At 41.0% G+C, this 22,051-nt stretch overlaps 1 protein-coding gene across 7 annotated transcripts in view; it reads right to left on the bottom strand.

Annotated features, from left to right (window-relative positions):
• The window catches only part of RERE (arginine-glutamic acid dipeptide repeats), a 417,871-nt gene that overhangs the window by 170,813 nt on the left and 225,007 nt on the right, over positions 1-22,051 (bottom strand). For 6 of the 7 annotated variants that reach the window (XM_038376447.2, XM_043500009.1, XM_038376446.2 and 3 more), the window contains exons 4-6: positions 19,084-19,189; positions 17,147-17,243; positions 13,005-13,109 (exon numbers count right to left, since the gene is read on the bottom strand). In XM_038376447.2, coding sequence (XP_038232375.1) covers positions 13,005-13,109; positions 17,147-17,243; positions 19,084-19,189 — 308 coding nt within the window. Of the gene's footprint in view, positions 1-13,004; positions 13,110-17,146; positions 17,244-18,203; positions 18,492-19,083; positions 19,190-22,051 lie in introns of those variants that run through there. The other variant, XM_043500015.1, reaches the window with a different exon arrangement.

Raw genomic sequence — 22,051 nt, 5'->3', positions numbered from 1 at the left:
GTGACTTACTCTAGGTACCCTAAACTGAAATGGAAAACTGCATTTCAATCAGGAAAACGTAACAGCACACTGAAAAAGTTCACAAAGCAAATTCAGTTGGGATTTTTTGCAGACTATCTGAATCCCAGTTTATCTGGGGTAAACATTCCTTACTGGCTTATAAAATGTTGCATTTTCTATTGAGCTGTAGCTCGAGATACTGTAACATCATTTTCCAAAATCAGAAGCAAATATGAAGTGTAAAAGGAGAGGGGAACAAAAAGATGAACAGTTCTCTGTTCATACTGTATAGAATAAAGAAAAGGAGTACTTGTGGCACCTTAGAGACTAACTAATTTGTTAGTCTCTAAGGTGCCACAAGTACTCCTTTTCTTTTTGCAAATACAGACTAATACGGCTGCTACTCTGAAACTCTATAGAATGACAGCCATAGAAAAATATCAGATTATCTATAATCAGATGGAATGGAAGTCACATCACTAAATATATAGACAAAGTTACAAGAATGCAAGAGAAACTTATAGACTCATAGAAATGGGGAAGTGGAAGGGATCTCGAGAAGTCATTACGTCCAGATCCCTGCACTGAGGAAGGACCAAGTAAACCTAGACCATCCCTGACAGAGGTTTAACCTGTTTTTAAAAACCTTCCATGATGGAGATTCCACCACCTCTACGGGACCCTGTTCTAGAGATTAACTACCCTTAGAGTCAGAACATTTTCATAAATATCTAACCTAAATGTCCCTTGCTGTAGATTAAGCTGATTAATTCTTGTCCTACCTTCAGTGGACATGGAGAACAAGCAACCCATCATTCATCCTCTTTATAACAGCTCTTAACATATTTGAAGATTTATCAGGTCCCCCCTCAGTCTTCTTTTCTCAGGACTAAAATGTCCAGGTTGTTTGTTTGTTTAAATTTTTCTGCACAGGTCCATTTTCTAAAACTTATTTTTGTTGCTCTCCTCTGGACTATCTCCAATTTGTCCACGTCTTTCCTAAACCATGGCACCCAGCATTGGATACAGTACTCCAGCTGAGGCCTCCTCAGTGCCAAATAGAGTGGGACAACTACCTCTTAGGTCTTGCATACAAGACTCCAGTTAATACATCCCAAAATGATATTAGCCTTCTAGTAACAGCATCACACTGACTCATGTTTAATTTGTGATCCACTATAACCCTCAGATCCTTTTCAGCAATACTTCCATCTAGCCAGTTATTCCCCATGTGGTAGTTAGAACATGAGAATGATCATACTGGGTCAGACCAAAGGTCCATCTACCCCAGTATCCTGTCTTCCAACAAAAAAAAGAAAAGGAGTACTTGTGGCACCTTAGAGACTAACAAATTTATTAGAGCATAAGCTTTCGTGAGCTACAGCTCACTTCATCGGATGCATTTGTTAGTCTCTAAGGTGCCACAAGTACTCCTTTTCTTTTTGCGAATACAGACTAACACGGCTGCTACTCTGAAACCTGTCTTCCAACAGTGGCCAATGCCAGGTGCGCCAGAGGGAATGAACAGAACAGGTTATCACCAAGTGATCCATCCCGTCACCCATTCCCAGCTTCTGCATTTGATTATGCATTTGATTTTTTTCTTCGACGTACTTTGCACTTGTCTTTATTGAATTTCATCTTGGTGATTTCAGGCCAATTCTCCACTTTGTCCCACTCTACTAGGGACTGGTGACGCCTCAGCTACAGTAGTGTGTCCAATTCTGAGCACCACACTATAGAAAAGATGGACAACTGGAGAGCGTGCAGAGCAGAGCAACTAAAATGATAAAATGTTTAGAAAAGCTGACCTATGAGGAAAGGTTAAAAAGTGGGCGTATTTAGTCTTGAGAAAAGAAAATGAGGGCGGGGGGATCTGGTAAGAGTCTTCAAATATGTTAAAGGATGTTATAAAGAGGACAATGATTGATTGTCTCCATGTCCACTGAAGGCAGAAGAATTAATCAGTGTAATCTTCAGCAAGGGAGATTTAGGTTAGATATTAATGAAAATGTTCTAACTCTCAGGGTAGTTAAGCTCTAAAACAGGGTTCCAATGGAGGCTGGAATCCCCACCATGGAAGGTTTTTAAGAACTGGTCAGCCAACCCCTGTCAGGGATGGTTTAGGTGTACTTGGTCCTGCCTCAGCACAGAGGGTTGGACTAGATGACTTCTCAAGGTCCCTCCAACCCCACATTTTTATTATTCTAATACTAGTTTGCTTCCTCCAATCACAAAGCAATTGTGAATACACATAAAAACTAAGAAGAGCTCCACAACCAAAGAGAAAATATGTTGAGTCTAAATACACTAGGCTCCAATCTCGCCCTAAATTTCTGTTTTTAAAATTAATCTGTGCTTTGAAGGCTTGATAATCTTCTGTTCCCTGATGCATAACAATGCTGTGCAGAGTATCATTTCAAGACACGTGATGGTTATATCTGATTGCACAGAAATTAATTTTTTATATTTCTGCTTTCCAAGTAATTAGGTTCAAGAGAGTCCGGACCTGTGTATACTTTTCAGATTCCTGCACTAGCTTTAAATAAGGAGGGAAAAACAAGCTGTAGTAGGTGTACACAGTTTACTGGAATTAAAGAGCAGATCCTGTATATTCACTGCACAGGTGGAAGCAGCCGAGGGGAGGAAGTACTGTGGAGCACAAAGCAATTAACAAGCAGAAATCGAAGTGATTCCACATTTTAACTGCATACTGTTGAGAATCAGCAAGTCAGAAAGTCTACTGTTAACACAAGTTTGCTTTTATACACACACATCTAGTTCAGTTCTCATAGAAATGATGCATGTGTTTATCACACTGTGTTCTCTCTACAAAACTCCTGTGCTCTCCACCTACCAAGCAAGACAAACAGACTGGCTCCCTCTTGTTTGGAGTAGCCACTGACTAATTCAGCACTGCAGAAAATAAGTGTTTGAAGGGTTCAGCAGGAAGCAGGTATGCACCTGCCCACTGAACTAGGGCAATTCGACATGTAGAAGACTGGGGCCAGCTGTTCCAGGATGTGGAATGTCTTGAGCTTATGTGCACAATACAATACAATGGCAGACTGGTGGTATGCTGGGACCCTGCACATGTGCACTAGACAATAGACTGCATCATAAACATGGTGAGATGGTGCAGGATATCGAAGTATATGGGAAAGACAAGTGGGCTCGCCTACCCAGAAAGTGCCCTGGACACGGTTCTCTTTCCCAGCTGACAAATTCCTCTTCCCTCTCCTTCATAAAAGCCCCATGCACTATAGCCCATCCCACCCAATCCAACTCCTCTTCTGCCAAACCCCTCTCCCATGCGCACCTCAGCCACAGTTTTGAATATCAAAATGATAGTCATGTATTTTTTATTGGACCAATTACCGTTGGTGAGACAAGTTTTCGAGCTTACACAGACCTCTTCTACAGGGCAGACCTCGAAAGCGTGTCTCTCCCACCAACAGACACTGGTCCAATAAAAGATAAATTACCTCACCCACCTTGTCTCTCTAATATCCTGTGACCAACATGACATCAACACTGCAGTCACCTGCATTGGCACCCACATAAGCCATCTGCTAGAACAGCAGAACAACAAATAAAAAATGAAATTAATCCCATGCAGTGGACCAGCAAAAGGCATATGGACCTTAAACTTTATTTAAACCCTCCCAATTGCATCCCAAAAAAGATATTTGTATTGTGATAGCATCTGACCACCACCAAGCACTTATATAGCTGTTTTCATCCATGTCTCTAGGTGCTTCAAAAACATGGTTAAGCATCATTATCCACTTTTTAGAGAGGAGAAATGGAGGCACAGAGAAGTAAAGTGACTTTCCCAAGGTCCCACAGTCATTGGCAGAGCTGGGAATAGAATCTGAGTCTTTCAAGTCCTCATCCAACACCTGATAGCTCTAGCAAAGTGTCTTTAAAGCTTCGTCTACAATAGAAATGTTGAAAAAAACTGACAGTGTTGCTAACATCAATTGGGTGTTCAGCTGAGCTGATGCTAGCAACGTTAGGAACCTTTGTATAGACAGGGCTTCTTCAACTGCTGATGGCATTTTTAGGACTATGTTAGTTAGATCTGTACCCAGCAGGCTAAGATGAAATGGTAACAAAGACATTAGCAGCCAATATCCTGTCTATCCTAGGACTCCTAATGTCGCTACCACCCGTTCATATGAATTGATGTTAACAACGGTGGGAAATGTTCAGTTTCCCTATTGTAAGCAGGGCTTGTATGCACACATTCTAATGTATACCAGAATTAGGATTGCATGTATTTAAGCAACACCTCACCCTAAAAACAAGATTGGGTATTTTAACAACCAAGAAGGAGCAGGGGTCTACACACAGTCTTATTTATCTTTTACCAATTTAAATGTACAAGTTCATGTGCCAAAACAAACTCATTTCTAACAAGCAAGAGATGTGTGTATGCTGTGTTCCACATTCTATTTCCAGAGTTATAATATTGGCTGGGGTAAGAACTAGCAGCTGAATTAAATGGGAGGTAACGTACTGGTGAGCAACCACTTAAGCTAACAGAAGAAAAGTGGCATGGACAACAACATCTGGGCCTCACTGCTTGTTTTTACAGGTTGAGCTGAACTCTGGCTCATAAATTCCAAGAATGGCTGTTTAATGCAAGCTGGTGCAGTTACTGCTTTTGTAAAATGGTACATCAGTTCCAATTTGCTTTGCCTATTAATGCTTCTCAATTGAAATTCAATAGCTTTTGTGAGGGTTTTAAACCTATTTTGTTGCATATAATTTTCAAAAAACACAAAGGTCTAATTCTGTTACCCCACTGGCCTGCATACTGACTGCACATACAGGTTCAGATGGAGCGGAAAAAGTTAAGCTAAAAGATGGGCAGATGATGTCAGATGTAAACAAAAAGCACATGTTTTCAAAACTGAAGTCCCTGGGAAAGAGGCCCATTACAGAGACAGCAAGGTTTATAGGTGGCATTTTATTCAAAACCCCTTTTTAATCTAATGTTAAGGATGTAAGTGGAAGGAAAGAGTTATCTAATCTAAAATTCTACAGTTTTATGCGTTCCATTACCTGGCACCTTAGCACTTCAGAATGAATTTAAATTAAGTCTGGTTATTTACAAAGGATCACAGTATTTTATGAAGGTCTTTTCATCTAACAACAAACATTCAAGGAAATGCTGGTGCAATATTTAAAATTCTAATCAACAAATAAATACAAAATGTTTTTTTAATTGTAAAATAATTTACACAAATTTAATTAACAGAAACAAACAGATGTCATCACCATGACAATTTAATAATGCAAAGCATGGCCTTGATCCTGCAATTCGTAGAGTCCCAGAGATTTCAGTGGGACTCCATGCTGGTGCAGAGGTTACACTGCATGCAGAATTGGAACTTACAAGTAAATGACAAATTGGCTTCATTATTCATGACCACTGGAAATCTGAATGTTTGATCTAATTGTACGGCAAATTTTATTGAGTTTTGATTAACTTAACCATTACCTGAGTTAACATTAGTTAACAGGGTTAATAGCTATTAACCAAAACTCAAAATAAAAATGACATTTTGCAGCCCTCTGATTTCCTTTGCTTGCTAATGGTAAAAGGTAATTCTTTCAGTCCTACTTTATCTCAAACTGGGGTGCTGCTGTGAAGTGTAATGATGTATCATTAAAATGGCAGAGCAGTTCCTTTCTCTTAATGAAGATACTAAACTATGACAAGTACTTCTAAAAATGGTTTTGAGCATACGTTCTCGTTTTCTCTCTCTCTCTCTCACATTCACTCACTCTCTTTATCTAGTACATACTTATTTAGCTGAGTGATTGTTAAAGTGCTTGGTCTGATACGAACGTTCCTTTCCTAGGGGACTATCAGTTGAATATATTCCAGACCCACTTACTAACTTGCTTAACAGCTCGATGCAACGTAAAAAATGTCAGTACCAACATCCAACACTAATATTTTATTTTAATAATTATCCTGTTGATGTGCCACACCAACTATTAAAGTATAGCAAGGAATGGTTTACTGATGTCTGCAGGACAAAATTTGTCCCAGTGCATGAAGGAACAAGGATTCCGAAAACACAAATCGCCACTGGAACTAGCTGTTCATCAGTAAGATGCCCCTAATTTTTTCCCCTACTAAACCCCATGCTCAGCAGGGTTTGAAAAGAGAAAATAAAGAACAAAATTTGCTTTCCTTTAAATGTTGAGAGCCCTTTGGTAGGCAAGAGCGCTCATCAATTACACCTCTGCCATGAAAGCTTTTTTACACCACATCTTCACACTTTTAGAGTGCACTTCTGATGCATCAACCCTGGCAAAATCTTTACTGCTTGCTATACCTAAAATATAAATGAGAATGTGTTTCTTGTTATCTTGCTTCTGTTGGTTCTCCAAGAGTAAGCAGAAAACAGTTGGATTCTCACAATATGCTGAGCTGTCTCTCAATATCCTTGAAAAGCACAAAGAAACTAGTCTTCAGTAGTAAATGAGACGAACTCATTAAGACAAATAGACATGATGTATTAACTGTATACATGTACATGTGTGGGGCATACTATACAGAAGGCATCCAACAACAAAGAACAAAACCTATTTGCAGAAGTCAAACGCCACAGCTCAGGTATGTTACTTTTGGATTTACATAAAAATAACCAAAAGACATTCAACACCAATCGTTATAATAAAACAGTCTTCCAAAACTCTGGATTGGTTAGGTAGTCACAAGGTCATGTAGGTAAGTAGCACTACTGGATGGTGCAGATCTGCATCACGAACAGAACCTAATCAGATCACAAATACGCTGCTTTCTAGTTGCATCCAAACAGAATATTGTGCATCTTTTATCATTTGAATGCAAGCGTCTACACCAGAAAGTCAAGTTGGGTTTTTAATTAGCTAATCTTGTTATACCCATAACTTTTATCCTAGCATGGACACACTGCGATGCCTTTACCTTGATGAGGAGGTACACCCTGACCTGGGCAAACAAGATAAAGCATTGCAATGCATCCACACTAGGAAATAAAACTTGTGAATAGAGCAAAGTCAGACAACACACTCAGCCTAACTTCAACCCATTTTTCTACTGTAGAAAAGCACTAAAAAGACACTGAGCAAAAAGTGAATATCCTCAGAAAAGCTGGTGTTTAAAAAAAATTTTGTCTGGATCCAACCAGACAAAACACAATTTGAGAACAGGCTATTGTGAGTAATTACCTGAGATATGTTTGTACAGTGCCTTGAAAAAGTAAAGTGCTATGCATTGGTCTTATTTCATTCATCTTCTCAGTGCCAATAGTTTTCAAACAGCCATGAGAACATCATCAGCTGCTTGCTCTATACAAAAAGAAGGGTTTAAAACTGCACTGATCTACTTAGCCCTCGTCTACACTATGAGTTTAGGTCGAATTTAGCAGTGTTAGATCGATTTAACCCTGCACCCATCCACAGGATGAAGCCATTTTTGTCGACAAATCTATTTCTGTACTCCTCCCCAACGAGGGAATTAGTGCTGAAATTGACATAGCCGGGTCGAATTTGGGGTAAGTGTGGACGCAATGGGACGGTATGGGCTTCCAGGAGCTATCCCAGAGAGCTCCATTGTGACCACTCTGGACAGCACTTTCAACTCAGATGCACTAGCCAGGTACACAGGAAAAGCACGGGGAACTTTTGAATTTTATTTCCTGTTTGGCCAGTGTGGCGAGCTCATCAACAGAGGTGACCATGCAGAACTCATCAGCACAGGTGACCATGTAGTCCCAGAACTGCAAAAGACCTCCAGCATTGACCGAACAGGAGGTACTGGATCTGATCGCTGTATAGGGAGACGAATCTGTGCTATCAGAACTCCGTTCCAAAAGACAAAATGCCAATATATTTGAAAAAATCTCCAAGGGCATGATGGGACCTGCAGCAGTTCCACTTGAAAATTAAGGAACTCAGGCAAGCCTATCAAAAAACCAAAGACACAAATGGCTGCTCTGGGTCAGAGCCCCAGACTTTTAAAGCGGTTTCTGTGATGAGCTGCATGCAATTCTAAGGGGTGCCCCTACCACTACCCCACCCCGTCCGTGGACACCTGCAAGGGGGGAGTCTCACGCAACAGGGATGAGGATTTTGGGGACAAGCAACATGAGGAGGAGGATAGCGCACAACAGGCAAGCAGAGAAACTGTTTTCCCCGAGGGCCAAGTTTATCACCCTGGAGCCAATACCCTCCCAACCATCCTAAGATGGGCTCCCGGCCCATGAAGCCGGAGAAGGCACCTCTGGTGAGTGTACCCTTTGTAAATATAAGAAGGCGGAAAAAACCACACTCGTGATGAAATGTTCTCTGAGCTCATGCAGTCCACCTGCATTGAAAGAGCTCAGCAGAATGCGTGGAGGCAAACAACGGCAGCGTCCAGGAAAGCAGAAAATGAACACGAGGACAGGAGGGACGCGTGAGAGGAGAGGTAGTGGCAGTGCGATGAGAGAAGGCAGGGTGCAATGCTGAGGCTACTGGGGGATCAAACTGATATGCTCCGGCATCTGGTGGAGCTGCAGGAAAGGCAGCAGGAGCACAAACCCCGCTGAAGCCCCTGTGTAACCGCCCGCCCTCCTCACCCAGATGCCCAAGAACGGGGGGAGGGGAGGAGAGCTCCGGGCACCCAACCACTCTACCCCAGAGGACTGCCCAAGCAACAGAAGGCTGGCATTCAATAAGTTTTGAAGTGCAGTGTGGCCTTGTCCCTCCCTCCTCCTCTCATCCACCACCCCACCCAGTGTTTCCCTCCTCCTCCACCCCTCCCGGGCTACCTTGACAGTTATCCCCCTATTTATGTGATGAATTAATAAAGAGTGCATGATTTTGAAACAACTATGACTTTATTGCCTCTGCAAGCGGTGATCGATGTGGGGAGGGCGGTTGGCTTACAGGGAAGTAGAGTGAACCAAGGAGGTTGGTTTTCATCACGGAGAAGCAAACAGAACTGTCACACCGTAGCCTGGCCAGTCATGAAACTGTTTTTCAAATCTTCTCTGATGCATAGCGCATCCTGCTGTGCTGTTCTAATTGCCCTGGTGTCTGGCTGCGCATTATCAGCAGCCAGGCGATTTGCCTCAACCTCCGACCCCACCATAAACGTCTCCCCCTTACTCACAGAGATTGTGGAGCACAAAGCAAGCAGCAATAACAATGAGAATATTGGTTTTGCTGAGGTCTAAACAAGTCAGTAAACTGCGCCAGCGTGCTTTTAAACGTCCAAATGCACATTCTACCACCATCCTGCACTTGCTCAGCCTATAGTTGAACAGCTCCTTACTACTGTCTAGGCTGCCTGTGTATGGCTTCATAAGCCATGGCATTAAGGGGTAGGCTGGGTCCCCAAGGATAACTAGAGGCATTTCAACATCCCCAACAGTTATTTTCTGGTCTGGGAAGTAAGTTCCTTCCTGCAGCTGTTCAAGCAGACCAGAGTTCCTGAAGATATGAGTGTCATGTACCTTTCCCAGCCAGCCCACGCTGATGTCGGTGAAACGTCCCTTGTGATCCACCAGTGCTTGCAGCATTGAAAAGTACAGTTTATGTACTGGCTGCCAAGGTGGTCCAGACCCAAGACAGGGATATGCGTTCTATCTCCCCACCACAGTTAGGGAATCCCATTGCAGCAAATCCATTCACTATGACCTGCACATTTCCTAGAGTCATTTCCCTTGATAGCAGCAGCTCAGTGATTGCGTTGGCTACTTGGATCACAGCAGTCCCCACAGTAGATTTGCCCACTCCAAATTGATTCCCGACTGACCGGTAGCTGTCTGGCATTACAAGCTTCCAGAGGGCTATCGCCACTCAGCAGCCCTCACAGTTCACGAGTCTCATCTTGGCATTCTTGCACTTCAGGGCAAGAGAAAGCAAGTCACAAAGTCCCATCACCAGTCTGTGCTTGTTTCCCGGGCCCAGAATCGGCGTTCCACGGCATGAGCCTGCGCATTGCCACCAGGATGTCCAAATTGCCGGGGCCAGTACTTTGAGAGAAGTCTGTGTCCATGTCCTCATCACCGCGCTGCCATTACCTCCTCACCTGCTTTTGCAGGTTCTGATTCTGCACCTACTGCAGCATAATGCGCGAGGTGTTTACAATGCTCATAACTGCCGCAGTGATCTGAGCAGGCTCCATGCTTGCTGTGGTATGGCGTCTGCAGGAGAGCAGAGTTGCAGTGGAAGCGGTGGCTGACGACGGATGCCACGAGAATAGATATTTATAGAGAGTGATGAGAGGACCTGTGAGGTGGATTCATGAGAGCAGAGCTGCACTGGAAGCGGTGGAGGACGACAGTTAGCAGTCCTACTGCACCATCGGCTGAAAGCAATATGGCGTCCACACAGAAAAAAGGCGCGAAACAATTATCTGCCGTTGCTTTCACGGAGGGAGGGGCAACTGACAACATGTACTCAAAACCACCCGCGACAATGCTTTTGCCCCATCAGGCATTGGGAGCTTAACCCAGAATTCCAATGGGCAGTGGAGACTGCGGCAACTGTGGGATAGCTATCCACAGTGCAGCACTCCGCAAGTCAATGCTAGCCACAGTAGCGAGGACGCACTCCACCGACTTAATGCGCTTAGTGTGGACATGTGCAATTGAGGGATAGCTCAGTGGTTTGGGCATTGGTCTGCTAAACCCAGGGTTGTGAGTTCCATCTTTGACAGGGCCATTTGGGGATCTGGGGTAAAAATTGGGGATTGGTCCTGCTTTGAGCAGGGGTTGGACTAGATGACCTCCTGAGGTCCCTTCCAACCCTGATATTCTATGAAAGAACAAGTACTCTATGAAAGACTGTATAAAATCGATGTCTAAAAATCGACTTCTATAATATCAACCTAATTTCGTAGTGTAGACATACCCTTTGAGTCACATAAGAAGCATTTCTCAGGAAAAGCTAGCAATTGGCTATTAAATGCAAAATATGAATAGAAATAATTCACTACCTACACCACCCCCAAAAATAATTAATTAAATTGACAAGAAAAAGCGATGAGGTGAAAATTGAGAGAAATGTTTGATGTTTAAGTCAACATCACTTCAATGTCATCCACCAAGGTGTACCCTGACAACACATTCCTTGCCGTATCATTGTGCTGAAATGAAACACACACACAAGCTCTCTGTACTTTCACATATAGCATATTAGAAGGTTTCTGTAAACATGATGAGATTTCATGTCTTTTTCCAGTGCTCAACACTGCAGATTGGATACAATGAATATCTTAGGACCTAATGCTGCAAACATTCCCTATGTGTTTACGAAATGCTAAACCATTTCAGATGAGTGGCCAGTGACAGAGGATTCAGAGAAAGCTACAGGAAACCTATTTCAGATGAGTGGCCAGTGCCAGAGGATTCAGAGAAAGCTACAGGAAACCTCAAAACAGACAATTATGCAATAATCTGCTCACATGGGGAGTCTCTTTCCATTTCAACTTATGCCCTGAAACATGAAGATTTATATTCTTATAAACTTTTAATCTACTATAACAATGGATGTGTAATTATTATCCACATAAATGTCTAATCCCTATTTAAATCCCACTTGCCTTCAATAAAATCTTGTGACAATGAGTTCCACAAGTTAATTATGTAGTACGAAAAAAGCATATCCTTCATCAGGGCATAGTGGTTACTAGTCACTGCTGTGAGTTACTACTCCTAAAACTAAGGGCTCCTCTTCACTACCAGGGAGATTGATGCTTCTGCAATCAATGCAGCGGGTATCGACTTAGCAGGCCTAGTGAAGATCCAATAAATCAACGGCAGAGCATCTTCCGTTGACTCAGCACAGTGAAGACACCGGGGTAAGTCGACCTAAGCTACATCAACTCCAGTTACGCTATTCATGTAGCTGGAGTAGCATAACTTAGGTTGATTTATCCCGGTAGTGAAGACAAGCCCTAAGTGTTTACAGGACTAGGCCCCTAGATTTTTCTCTCTCCAGGGCAGGGAAGGGCACATGCTTACTCAATGTCTGCAGAACACCGTGTATGTTTACAACACTATTTGAATTATGTTAAATAAAATAGTAACTGTGTTTTGGTTGTAATAACTGATGGAGGTATCAACTGATATCAGTTTTAAGACACCCTGTAGGGATGATTGGAGACACACAGAGAAAAGGTTCAGGGAGCTGAAGGTGTAAGAACATTGAATGCAGCTTCTCCCCGACGTACACCTGTTTTGAACAGGATGAATTCTGTTTTGGGCCTCTAATTTGTTCTGGCAAGTAGATCTGAGATAGGGATTGTGCAGAAGAGCTCCATTCAGTCAATTATTTACATCCACAGTGATGACCTCTCCCGTGCACTACCACACTTGCAAGAGACCTTACAATATACAGTTGCAACGCTACTTATAGGAAAACTTGTGGGTGTTGTCGGGAATGTGCATTTTCTCAATGAGAGACTTGCAAGCACCTGTTAATGCTCACATCTCTCAATTTTAATCAAAGTTCAAAGAATGTGCTTTAAGGTTCAATATCTCCACAAAGGGATGTTCTTAAAATGTCACCACATGCTGTGAAGCCTTGTAATCCACTGTTTCTTGTTTTTACTTAATACATGGACACCTATAAACATCTATAAACACCTTCCTCCAACCTTTTCTCCATGCTTCTTTGCTAAACACAAATATCACAGCTCTCTCCACTCTGCTACTCTCTCTCCCCAAGCAACACCACAACCACAACCTTCAGTAGCACTTCCAATGGGCATAACAGGCCACTGCTGGTATCAGAATTATTGATTATAAATTGTTTTTTGCATTTTATATGCATCACCATCTGCACACATACATGATTCACCCTTTTCCCTTCTCTATGTACATCACACTTGAATCACAGGCTTTAATTCTTTTCCTTTTTGTAGCAGCTGGCATATTCTTACAACAAACCAATCTCTGGTTTAAAAAAAAAAAAAAACCACTTTCCGTTAGCCAGGGTGACTCACTTACCTTGTCTCTGGATTGTAGCCCAATATGTAGAAAAATGAATCCACTCGGGCTTTAAACTCTCTAGCAGCAAATATGTCAGAGAAATGGGAGATATTACACTTCCCTCTGAAAGGAAGAGAGCAAATGATATTAGAATCCCATGCTGGACAACATTCATTTAGATAAGCACCACTCCAATTTGGAAATCAGTCAAGGGATGCATTATGCTCTTGCAGATGCCCAAACTTCATAATAATGCAAGATCCAACCCTACTATCAGTAACTTCCAGGCAAATTCTCCCATTAACTTCAATGAGAAACATTTATTAATCTTATTCAGTCAGGACCCTCTCCAGGGCAGTCACAAATGAATAGGCTATACCTTTAAACACCAAACCTGCCCCAAACTGCAATGTTTAAAACGTTGAACATCCCTGCTCCAGCCCCTCGTTTTAATCTCCCTTTTTTCTTTTTAATAATTAACTCTTTAAAGCTGATGTACAAATTCTGCTATTCATTAACTAAGAGGAGTGATTTTTTTTTAAATGGGTGAGTAAAATGACAGTCTTAATCACCACCCTCATGAGACTGGGGAGTAAACTTGGTGTTTCATCTAATAAATTTTCAAGACAACCTCCTAAGTATGCTTTGACAATTTTTCAGATCAAAAACAAATTAATTGGCTAAGTATTTTTAGCAAGATCGCACTGTAAACAATATAAAACAATAGAAGTTGCAACAACACAGTCACTTGATCATCAGGAACAACACCTCACAAAGGTTTTGTTCCATCCGGCCACAGAGGCCTTGAATGGCCTCAGCACTCATCTTTTGTTCTCATTAAGGATAGCCACAAAGGGAATTAAGCTGAAAAATGTTTCATTCTCCACTGTCTTGCTCATGGATTTGTTAAACTGTTTAGTGCACAGAAGCTGCTTTAAACATTCTGTAAAACACTGCACAGCAATTTACAGCAGTGAAGTAAATTAAACAGCTCAGAAGAGGGCATCAGAGGGAAATGGCTGATCAACTAGAGAGACTTACACTTATTACAGTTATTTGTGGGTAGATGTTTGCAGTTGTATTTTACGTGCAAGTGGAGACTACCGAGACTAGTGAACCACAAGACTACCTTTCTTTTCAGCAGTGTAAATGTCTTTAACGTTAAAAGAACAGAAGCAAGCCTTTCCTTCCATTTGTGAGTCACTGACCATTCATTCCTCTAGATGGACCATCACTAGTAACAATAATAGTCTGCATTTAATTTCATCCAAGGATCTCAAAGCTCTTCACAAACATTAACTAAGCCTCATAAAAGCTCTGAGGTTGGCGAGTGCTATTTTACCTACAGGATTCTGGGCTCTTTTGCCTATTTTTGGTCTCTGTAGAGACAGTAGCAATGTTTTACACTTGAAAGGCTGCAGCGGAAAACTGATCGGCACACTAATTGGTTTCCTTCTGCAATCCTTTCATGGTCAAAGCTCTTCTGAAAGTTCCATCAACCGAAAGTGGCTAAGAATGGCAATTTTTTTCTTCATCAAGCTCTTTACCCACATAGGCAACTGCAAACACAAAAATGACTAGGGGACCAGTCCTGCAATTTTACTCGCATGAATGTTTTCTGAGAAGTCAACAGGACTACTCATGTGAGGAGGAGTTGCATATTCAGACCCCAGGATTGCCTAATTCTTAGCTTCTGCAGACAGGGGGAAAACAAACATTTATTTCTTGGTCAGCTATCGTCAGACTGCAGTGCAATGTTAAAATCCTCCGCAGTTTAAATCAAACATGTAGCCTTCTTGAAGCATTGACAATCCTCCTCACTGCTCATTTTATCTAAATTTCTTGAAAGAAGAGATAGGGAATTAAAAATTGGTGGTATTTGTTTTTATCTTTCACAGGAAATTTTGATCAGATAATTTTAAGGCAGATCAAATTTTTCTAAACTTTCCTTTGAATAATGCCCAAAGACAATTCACCTGGTACAGTAAATAATAAATAAAATCAAGAATATGCACTTATCCAGACACATAAAAACAATACAATGTTTTGATTATGGAATTTTATGCAGGTAATATTAAGTATTGCTACTGAAGTGAAAGACAATTGTGTTTATTATACACTTGCAGAGTGTTCCATAAGCCCTTTCCAATTAAAGTTTTCTACTGATCAGAGCAGTGGAGTGGGAGCTGGGATACTTGATTATATTTCCTATTCTGTCATCAGCTTTCCGTGTAGTCATGGACGGACAGCTGCATGGAGGGCATGATAATGTTCTAATTTATTAAATTAAATTTAAAATTCATTTTTTTTCTGGACTTCCCAATGCATCTAGTCTTCTCTATTTTGTCATTTAGGTGGTCAGATCATCAGGGAAGTGACACTCCTTATATTTGTGTCTTGTAGGCAGTTGTGAAAATTACTGGCACATAATAAATGCTACTAGCTAGAGGAGAATGAGTGGAAAGGATGCACTCAGTTCTTTGCTATGCAAACAAATGTGTGTCTGAGTGTCAACATTTAGAAATAAGAAAAGGAGTACTTGTGGCACCTTGGAGACTAACAAATTTATTTGAGCATAAGCTTTCGTGAGCTACAGCTCACTTCATCAGATTCATTCAGTGGCTCACGAAAGCTTATGCTCAAATAAATTTGTTAGTCTCTAAGGTGCCACAAGTACGCCTTTTCTTTTTGCAGATACAGATTAACACAGCTGCTACTCTGAAACCTAACATTTAGAAATGTAACTAGAAGCTCTGCTTCATTTTTCAAAAGGGGTAGTTTTAGAATACAACTGATAAACATTCATATAAGGACTGCCACAAATGGAAGAGGTAAGCCATAATGAAAATAAAACCATAAACCAACAAGAAGTGTAGTCTAAAGAGTCATTTAAAATATTATCATGGTGAGTATTTTCTGAATCTGACTTATGGTATATCAGTTTTTTGTCTCAAATTAATCTATGAACTTTTTGTGTTTCATGTTGCCTCCAATTTGTTCTGGGTTTTATTTTATTTATTTTTAAATAAAGGGGGAAGAGAATGAGAACACGAAAGAGTCTACAATACTCTCAGGGAAAATTCCATACACATGTTTCAGTTTCTCAATGTCGAAGATGACAATTAAATTTACAAGCCTGGTTTCAACAATCCAGCCAGCCTCACATTAGTTAGCTATTCTCTCCAAGTATGTCAATTTAATATGGGAAAGCTATCTTCCTTGAGACAGAAAAACCACTTTGGAGTTTCAGGAAGATTACAGCACACCACCGGAATTTTCTTAGTTTATCTAAAATCCTGTAATAAGTCAAATAAAAGATTTTTTTCACCTCCCCTACGGCACAAGTTGCAGCTAATTTGCCTTGAAGTAAAGGGCTTCAGAGAAGTGGCTCTGAACAAAGAAAACGTCTCCAGATGGTTTCACTGAAACACCATCTGAGCATTATTATCAGGGAGATTATTCAGTTCACATTTTGACAATATCCATGCACTCTTCAGCAAGCTGAAAACTCAAAGGATGCCAGTAAAAATAATGCCTTAGTATTTCTATCAGAAAACATTTGTAAGTAATGGTGTCTCCCCCTTTGCATGGTCAAAGGTTAGCCACTTAAGTTAAAAACTAACTGGGCAAAGAGAGCAGCAACCCCTGGGGAAGGGCAGATAACAGAGAACAATACAGGGGTCCGTTACCACCTCTGTTTATACAGCTAGCTTTTAATGGAGCTCTCAACTGAGCTACAATGATTTGTGCCTCAGAGCAAAAGTCTTTAATGCAATTTATCACGGCTGCACTAACAGTCATTTTGCAAAGGGAGGTTATTGTTAATGGTGAAATGAAACAGAGAGGAAGGGAGGGTACCATTTCTGCAATAACTAGCAATAATCTAAATTTGCAATGATGGGAAACAATATCTTCTGAACACCATTGATGAGCTGAGATTAAAATGAGATTTTAGAATCACAGCTTCTTTTCAAATTAGAACAGATAACACAAGTTAATTATTGCATGTGGTGAGAAGGAGCCTGAGCAGTATGCTAATGCTCCCCAAACAGAAAAGGACAAAAGACAGCTCTCCTCCTCTATTCTAAGATTTTCAGTGCTATTTTTCCTTCCCTGCCAAGCCTGCTGTAGGATGCTGCACCAGGTCCTCTGTCACTTACCTAAGGGCAGCAGCATGATAAGTGTCAACATAATCTGAAATGAAGAGCTCTCTATTCTTGATCACTGGATCTGTAATAACAAGTTCTCGTCCAGAGTCTGTGAAAAGAGAAAAAGACATTAGCTGCAGAGTCCCAAAACAGCTACCTCTGCGGTTTCACAGGCACTTTGTAGTTGAAGCCTGAGGTTAATACTTTCTTGGAACACACACAGTCATTGAGATGTTAAGATTACAGCAACATTGAAAAGATAATTTTAAAATAGGGTTTTCTGTGGCACCCACTAAAATAATATTGAGCAGCTCATAAATATGAATGGATCCGTGCTCCCCATTTGGTATGGAAATACTATTAGCCCAATTTTATACAAGGGCTGCTGACAGGAGCTTTCCCTTTGTACCCCTTAAGAAGTGTGCAGAAAGGGAACAGCTCTTTTGGGCACAGCAGGAGAAAGTGCCTTGTCTAAAGAGCTCTACAGAGCAAGCACTTTCTTCTGCAACCTTCCCCCCCCCCCCACTCTGTCTTTTAGACAGTCTGTTCTACATAGTTTTACATGCCGGAGTTTTCTAAAATTTTATACATCATCATTTTGATCAATATCTGTGCACTGGAAGTCACTGGTGTCATTTTGGCTGTGAAGAACATTTGTTTTCATGATTTAAAATAGGAAGTTAAAATCCAAAATGCAAACCTTGACAATGGAGTCATCAATGATGCCTTTAATAATCCCTACTTAAGAACATAATTGTTTTTATACGCACAGATTATGCTACTTAATAGAAGGCACAAAGCTATGAAAAATGTGGGCTTTGGCCTTGTGCCCGTATTTCCAGGGTTAAAAATTTAAACTGAACCAGTGTGAGTGAATCATTAGACTCATGCAGATTTTACTACAGCACATACAAAAATGACCCTCCTAACACCACCATTAAAGAGAAAATATACATAGATTTATACCACTGTATGCCAATCTATTCGGATACTTAAATATGAGTGGCAGTGTTCCATTTTTAAAGCATGATGTTTATTTATTTATTTATTTTTGGAGATCACAATTTACCTCCAAAGGTTTTAAGCGTTTTTGAGGCTGCCCCAAGGAAATTTCCAGCCAGGAAGAGTTGAATCAAGTTTTATGGCTCTCTTGAAGCCCAGGCAAAAATGATCCTGGAAGGTTTAAGAATTCCTGTCTCTGCCACTATTAAGAAGATCAACAGTTTATTATTTTGCAGCTGGGATGGGACATCAGAGGATGGATCACTCGACAATTGCCCTGCTCTGTTCATTCCCTCTGAAGCATCTGGCACTAGCCGCTGTCAGAAGACAGGACACTGGGCGAGATGGACCATTGGTCTGACCCAGTATGGCCATTTCTATTTAGTCCAAAAAACGGTGGGTGGAAGAATCAGTTAGAAATGCTTCCAATGAAACACTAACTGTTGTACTATGTGAAAGTGAGTACTAATACACATTAGGATAAGGCTAAATAATCATTCTTCGGCAAAAACTTAGATCTAATACGTATGTCAGAGGCATCCAAGAGTAAAAGGGGCTACATGATTTATCCTTAACGCAACTTGATCGCATAAATGAGAATTATTTGTATAGTCCAAAAAAAAACCTCAAGGGATGCCAATAACTTTACCCATCTGCTGTCTCCAAGTACAACATTAAATATATACAGTACAGTAAATCATCATAACTGAGATGCAGCAGATAATATCTATGGTTTGGGTCCATATGCTGCTAAAATGAACCCGGGCATAGATATTAAAGGACCTCATCATCTGCATTCTAATGTCTGGCTCACACTGACAATTCTTATCTCACATCCCTATGCAAAAACATTTATCTTGTTTTCCAGAGACTGGTAAGCACCCCTTGACCCCAGTAAATGACCATGTAAAAGCAAGTTAAGGTTGACCCTACAGAGGATGACTTACCATTCTCGTTGTGTCGATCCTGAACCAAATGCTGATAGACTGAATCTGGGACTTCAGACTGGCGATAGTACCATTTGACATTCATAAGGAGATGGTCCCGCTTGCTCTGAAAGAGAAGGTCTAAGGCATTACTGAAAAGAAATTGAGATAATGGCTGCCACACGCATCTTCCAAAGCACAGAACTTAAGTACCACTGAACAAAATCTGAGGTCAGGAGAATCAAAAGTAGAAAAATATTCACATAATGTAACAAACCCCAAGGGCAGTGGTACTTGTGGCATAGGAGACCTTCATCCTTAATAAGACTAAAGAGAACAAGTGACATCCATTTCCTTGCAACGGTAGGTGCACTTGCTTGACCAGCCAACACCAACCCTGGAAGTGGGGAGTCCGCAGCATCCTTAGGGTCTCACTGCACTCAAGCAATCTTCTTACCCATCAACTTCCAACAAATCCAAAGTAATGTTAGCCAGATACAGAGGAGCTACAATCAACTCCTTCTTAGCAGCAAAAAGAATAGAAACTCAATGGGGCCATTTTTAGACAGCAGACTTCCCACAAGCCTTCCCAATGAGACATTGCTTTGATCATCAAGTTTATGAATATAACCCACAGTTACCAACTTCTCAACCAGAAGTTAAAATGTAAATACTTCTCACCAAGAGAATAATTTGTAGATAAAGAAAATTATGACATGTATAGAATCTTTGCTTCTATGTGTCTCTAAATCCCTCAATAGCCAATTCTTGCTGCTACTCCAGAACACTTAGGAAAACAGAGGAAGGCCTAAAGGGAAATTAACATTCCTTCAGAATGAGGCAACTGCAAGCACAGAATGTTTATTTTTTACATTGCAATTTTCCTTCCAGTTCTAAGACCACCCTCAAAATATTTAAATTTAGATTAAAAATATTTATGGATTGTTTAGTCAGAAAGTTCTTGCTGTCCCTCCAGTCCCCTTTAGCCTGTTATAACAATATCTATTATTCTTATTTAATCAAAAACATGCAGAATTTGCAATTAAACACTGTTCTTTAAGCCTCTGGTTAAAAAAAACACATGTAATGCCATAGAAGAGCCAGCTAGTGGCAGCATTGTGTCAAAAAAAGATCTCCAAACACTATTACTACCACGTGTGCTGTATACTTTGACTTAAAAACAGTTCAGAAAAACAAACTGCAATGAAAATGTGTCCAAGCTTTAGAGAAGAATCTACACTTCGTTAAAGATTTAGAGAAATAACGTCAAAGATAAATGACTTGTCTGATGTACCAGGTTCACTGGCTAATATGACTATCCCCGAAAGTACCTTAAGTTGGCCCAACCTTTTAAAATCTCAGAGACATTTCATAGTCAGGAAGAATAACTGTGGGTATAAAGGTTTCAGAGTAGTAGCCGTGTTAGTCTGTATTCACAAAAAGAAAAGCAGTACTTGTGGCACCTTAGAGACTAACAAATACACAAGTACTGCTTTTCTTTTTGTGGGTCTAAAGGCTTTGTTCTCCTCTTAATGAAAGTGCATAAATTCTCTTAATGATAATGAGTTGCATGCAAGCACTGGGGGAAAGAAAGCTTACCAGCCAGTAACTGCAGTTCTTTGAAAGAGTTGTCTCTGCATATTCCCAGTTCGGGAAATGTGCTCTCTCTCAGCACTGCAAATCTTTAGAAACTCTAGGAAAGCAAAAAGAAAAGGAGAACTCCAGATACAGAGCAGATACAGGCTGCTACTCTGAAATCTAGGAAAGCAGTGCTTCCTGTGTCCTCGCCACCACTCCTCAACTCCAAAAGCTCAGAGAGGAGGTCACAAGAGGCCACACGGTCTCTAACCACCTCAGTTCCTTGCCAACGTCCTTCAGAGAGCAGAACTCCAGGGTTAAGAGGGAAGACGCAGGGAAGCATGAAAACGCAGAAGCAATGCTCTCAAAAAACAAAACTATAATTTCTTTGAGGTGACCTCTCCTTGTTCCCATTTGTAGGGTCTAGCGAGCGTGACACCTCCCAAGAAGGAGACATGAGCATTTTTAATTAAACAAAGATTACAAAACTGCTCTCCCAAACCAAACCACTACAGATGCCCAGTCAAGAGAATAGTGCTGAGTAAACATGAGAAAAGAGCTTCAGATAGAAGGCCGACAGATTTCTACAATGATAATGTTATGAAGGCAGGCTCTCAATGCCAGCTTGGCCCTGGCAGAGTGAGCTCTAACAAGCTGAGATACTGATACCATAGAAAATGCATAATGTTTCAATGCATCACCTAATCTGGTTAGGTATAAACTGATTTCCCAAATACCTTAGGACAATCCAAAATCAAAACTCAAAATTCCTCTGAATATCTAGGATAGGTAGGCTAGTTTCCCACTGGTGAGAAGGTAGTTTGGGGAGATTAGTGGTCTGCTTTAAGTGGAACACTAGATGCTACTTTAGGTAAAAAATTTGGATGGAACTTTTTCCTCTGTGGAAGACCACGAATGTGGTTGCAGAGGAAGAGAACAGCCCCCAAAGCCTGCAACTCACATTTCTTGCAGATCTAACTGATTAAAAATGCTGTTGTGAGAGAGGCAGAAGACAGAGCATTCAAAAGGTGCCACCATTAACTGTGTCTCAGTCCCAATGAGATCTTACATGCGACAGGTTCTCTGACTGGTGGAGATATTAAACAGTGCTTTGAGGGATTTTGCAACAGTCGGATGGCTGACAATTTTACAGTTGTCATTTGCTAGTAACGCAGGTAAGTGCTCTTTGATTGAGGACAAGGACAGCCTGAGACAAGATATCTTGGGAATAACATGCAGTTCAAAATCAATTAAACAAACGCAGAAAATGGAGACTGGTATTTGCTGCCCACAGAGAAAACTGTTTCCATCTGGGGGAAACAACACTTGAGTATGAAAGCTTTTCTTGGGTTGCAGCAAGACAATCCATACTCTTGCAGAACATGCTAGATCATAAATAGTCAGTGTCTCA

This window comes from Dermochelys coriacea, chromosome 18, assembly GCF_009764565.3.
Source record: "Dermochelys coriacea isolate rDerCor1 chromosome 18, rDerCor1.pri.v4, whole genome shotgun sequence".
Classification (NCBI taxonomy): domain Eukaryota; kingdom Metazoa; phylum Chordata; order Testudines; family Dermochelyidae; genus Dermochelys; species Dermochelys coriacea.
The sequence above is the reverse complement of the archived record's forward strand: the minus strand, read 5'-3'. Positions and strand labels throughout refer to the sequence as shown.